Raw genomic sequence first — 2792 nt, 5'->3', positions numbered from 1 at the left:
GGAAGGGTAGATAGAAAGAAAAGGGTGGAGCGAGGATTTGGGCGAGAAAAGTGATAGAAAAGATTCGATGGAAAAGCTTGGGTTTGCGGGGTTGGGGTTTGAGCCTTTGCTTTTGTCTTCATTAAATCCGCCTTCTTTTGCTCTCTCTCCATGACTCTTACTACGCCACAAAACTCCCTTCTTCTTTGGCAGTTACTGTAATTTCCTCCAAAAACCTTCCCAATTATCATAACTATGCCACTAGAAGAGGAGCGCTGCAGCAGCAGTGGCAGCCGATCTTTCAAGAAAAAGAAGCAGAAGAGGATCCCTCAGCGCGGGCTTGGCGTTGCCCAGTTGGAAAAGATCCGTTTAGAAGAACAGCATAAGAAGAACGCCGTGTTTGCCATCCCTTCCATCCCCTTCTCCTCTCCTTCTCCCGCCCAACTCCATCTCAGCTTACCAAATCCCGTCTTCAAGACGTCCGACCTGGTCCCGAGTCTTGAATTTGAATTTCCCATCCCATCCCCATCTCTGCATTACGCGCATCATAGCAGTAGCATCCCATCCCCATCTCTGCTTTACGCGCATGATAGAAGTAGCATCCCATCCCCATCTCTGCATTACGTGCATGATAGCAGTAGCCAGGTCGCCAGCGGCAGCTGCGGCGGGTATTCATTTATTCATGAGTTGTATGGGACTCCCAAATTTAAAACTTCATTCCAATACTATCCGGATTCGCAGATTGAATCAAAACCAGTTTGGCATTTGCAGAAAAATCAACAAACAGTTCAGCAGCCGCAACAACAACAAACTTCTTCATTGGTGAGGAAATCGTTTAATCTTGTATCTGTTTCCATTTTTTTTAAAAAAAAATTTCTGAAATGATTAGAGAGATTTGAATTACAGGTCAATATTTCAACGTCATCGTCATGTTCGTCATCTGTCATTAATCTTCAGATGGAGCCCCCTTCAAACCAAAGCTATTGCAGCAATTACATACCACCAGTAAGGCATGAAGAAGAAAGGACACGCATCAACGTTCGGCAAGATGTAATTCAATTGATTTTTCAACATCTTCTCCTTTTAAAATTGAAAATTGGATCTGTTTCTGATAGTGGATTTGATTGGAATGTAGTATAGATGGTTGGCATGAAGCGCCCCCGGCAATTTTCTCTGGACGAACTGCCTGGTGCTGTCCCCTTCCAATGCAAACTCATGCCATTTCACATATGGGATGAATCCTTGAGCGGGCTCGATTTGTTCAAATACGATTCGCAGAAACCTCTAATAAGGTTGCTGACGGTTTCCATTGTCTGTGTTCTTGGCGGTATCATGTTTATCAGTTGCTGATTCATGTTGTTGGATCTTCTTCCTTCAGAGAGGTTCCTTGGAGCTCTACTGCAGTCCATACCGTCCATGACTTCCACCGCCGGACCAAGATCATCAAAGAAAACAGAGATTTAGATGGTGATTTTCTCACCTTGGGTCCCCCAACCGCCTACTCGAATCCCAAATCAAAACAATCTGTACCGATTCCGGACGCACATTTTGGCGAATGCAATCCAGTCCAATTTAAAGTAAGACAAAAGCAGAGCAGAAATCCGATTCTTCAATCCACATTGTAAGAGAAATTTCTATGATTCGTGTTTTTTGGTTTAATTTTCTTGTGATGTTTGTTTAGCAGAGCAGGGAAGAAGAATCGTTATTCGGTTTCTGCGGGCCAGGAAAACAACAACAGCCCTTCTATAGCTTTCTGGCGGAGCGGTCAACTAACTTGAAAGATTGGAGAGGAGTTGATAGTGTTGATTTGAATCTGAAGTTATAAGGAGTGTGTAGAAATGTGAGAGATCCATTTGCTCATGATTCAATGTCTTAATGGTGCAGATTTGCTTGCTGCAATAACTTCATGTTTCTCCATCAAGCCCGTGTGAGAAGAGGAGAATATGGAAAGAGTTTCTAGCCATATGAGAAAGATAATTTGCTTGATGGAATGACTTCATGTTTCTCAATGAGCCATGTGAGTAGGAAAGGTATGGAAAAGAGATTCTGGCTTTGAGAGTGAGTTTTCTTTTCTTTTCTCTTCATTTTTTTTTTCTGTTTTCTTCTTCTTCGTCTTCTTCTTCTTCTTTTTTTTTTTAGGAAACGTTTGGTCATTTGATTTTTTTTTTTTTTGAGCGGATGTTATTTAATAAACGTTTGATACGCAAGTAAACCACGCAAATATAAACCAACTAAAATGTGGAAAATAAGATTTAGTCCGAAATTTCCTTAATAAAAAAGGAAATTTTACCAAAAAAAAAAAAAAAAACTACCTAATTAACATGGAATTTACATTTTATCTATTTTTCTAAAAGGTTAAAAAAAACTACATTAATTCATATAATTATCATTTCACTTCCTTCCGTCACACAGCCAACTCGAGAGCAAATGGGTGCGTCTCAGGTGGGGCCAACTGTGATGTTTATATAAACTCTAGCCTGACCATCGGGCAGAGCTGTACACAAGTTGAACCAAGCCGAGCTCAGCCCAGCTTGGCTCGGATCAGCCTGCAGGCTACCTCAATTGGAACTCGACTTGGCTCTGTCCCTAAGCTTGACTAGGCGGCTCTACTCAATCAGCAACTCAGCTGAGGTCAAGTTCGAGCCTACGAGCTGAGTTATATATATATATATATATCTATATATATATATATATATATATATATATGTGTGTATTAGATATGTGCATGGGTCAGGTTAGCTCGGCCAGGTTGCTCAACTCACCTCGGCTCAAAATTGGATTCAGACAGAGTTAGCTGGTTTTTGGAGCTCAAA

At 41.3% G+C, this 2792-nt stretch overlaps 1 protein-coding gene across 2 annotated transcripts; it reads left to right on the top strand.

The window, feature by feature from the left end:
* On the top strand, nt 1–2064 carry LOC131247193 (uncharacterized). 2 transcript variants are annotated; one of them, XM_058247617.1, is made up of 5 exons: nt 1–801; nt 886–1029; nt 1120–1271; nt 1358–1556; nt 1664–2064. In XM_058247617.1, exons 1-5 carry the CDS (start codon nt 235–237, stop codon nt 1802–1804), a joined length of 1203 nt encoding a protein of 400 aa, XP_058103600.1. In that variant the 5' UTR covers nt 1–234; the 3' UTR covers nt 1805–2064. The 2 variants fall into 2 exon arrangements, with proteins under 2 accessions (XP_058103600.1, XP_058103599.1); XM_058247616.1 differs by having other exon boundaries at nt 1661–2064.
* Nucleotides 2065–2792: the final 728 nt, after the last annotated feature.

Source organism: Magnolia sinica, chromosome 5 (genome assembly GCF_029962835.1).
Source record: "Magnolia sinica isolate HGM2019 chromosome 5, MsV1, whole genome shotgun sequence".
NCBI classification, from domain to species: Eukaryota; Viridiplantae; Streptophyta; class Magnoliopsida; order Magnoliales; family Magnoliaceae; genus Magnolia; species Magnolia sinica.
The sequence above is the reverse complement of the archived record's forward strand: the minus strand, read 5'-3'. Positions and strand labels throughout refer to the sequence as shown.

Coding starts and splice junctions, on each gene's coding strand:
- LOC131247193 (XM_058247616.1), top strand. CDS start 235: ATGCCACTAGAAGAGGAGCGCTGCAGCAGCAGTGGCAGCCGATCTTTC. Junction 1,030..1,119: donor GCATCAACGTTCGGCAAGAT/GTAATTCAATTG, acceptor AATGTAGTATAG/ATGGTTGGCATGAAGCGCCC. Junction 1,557..1,660: donor GCAATCCAGTCCAATTTAAA/GTAAGACAAAAG, acceptor ATGTTTGTTTAG/CAGAGCAGGGAAGAAGAATC.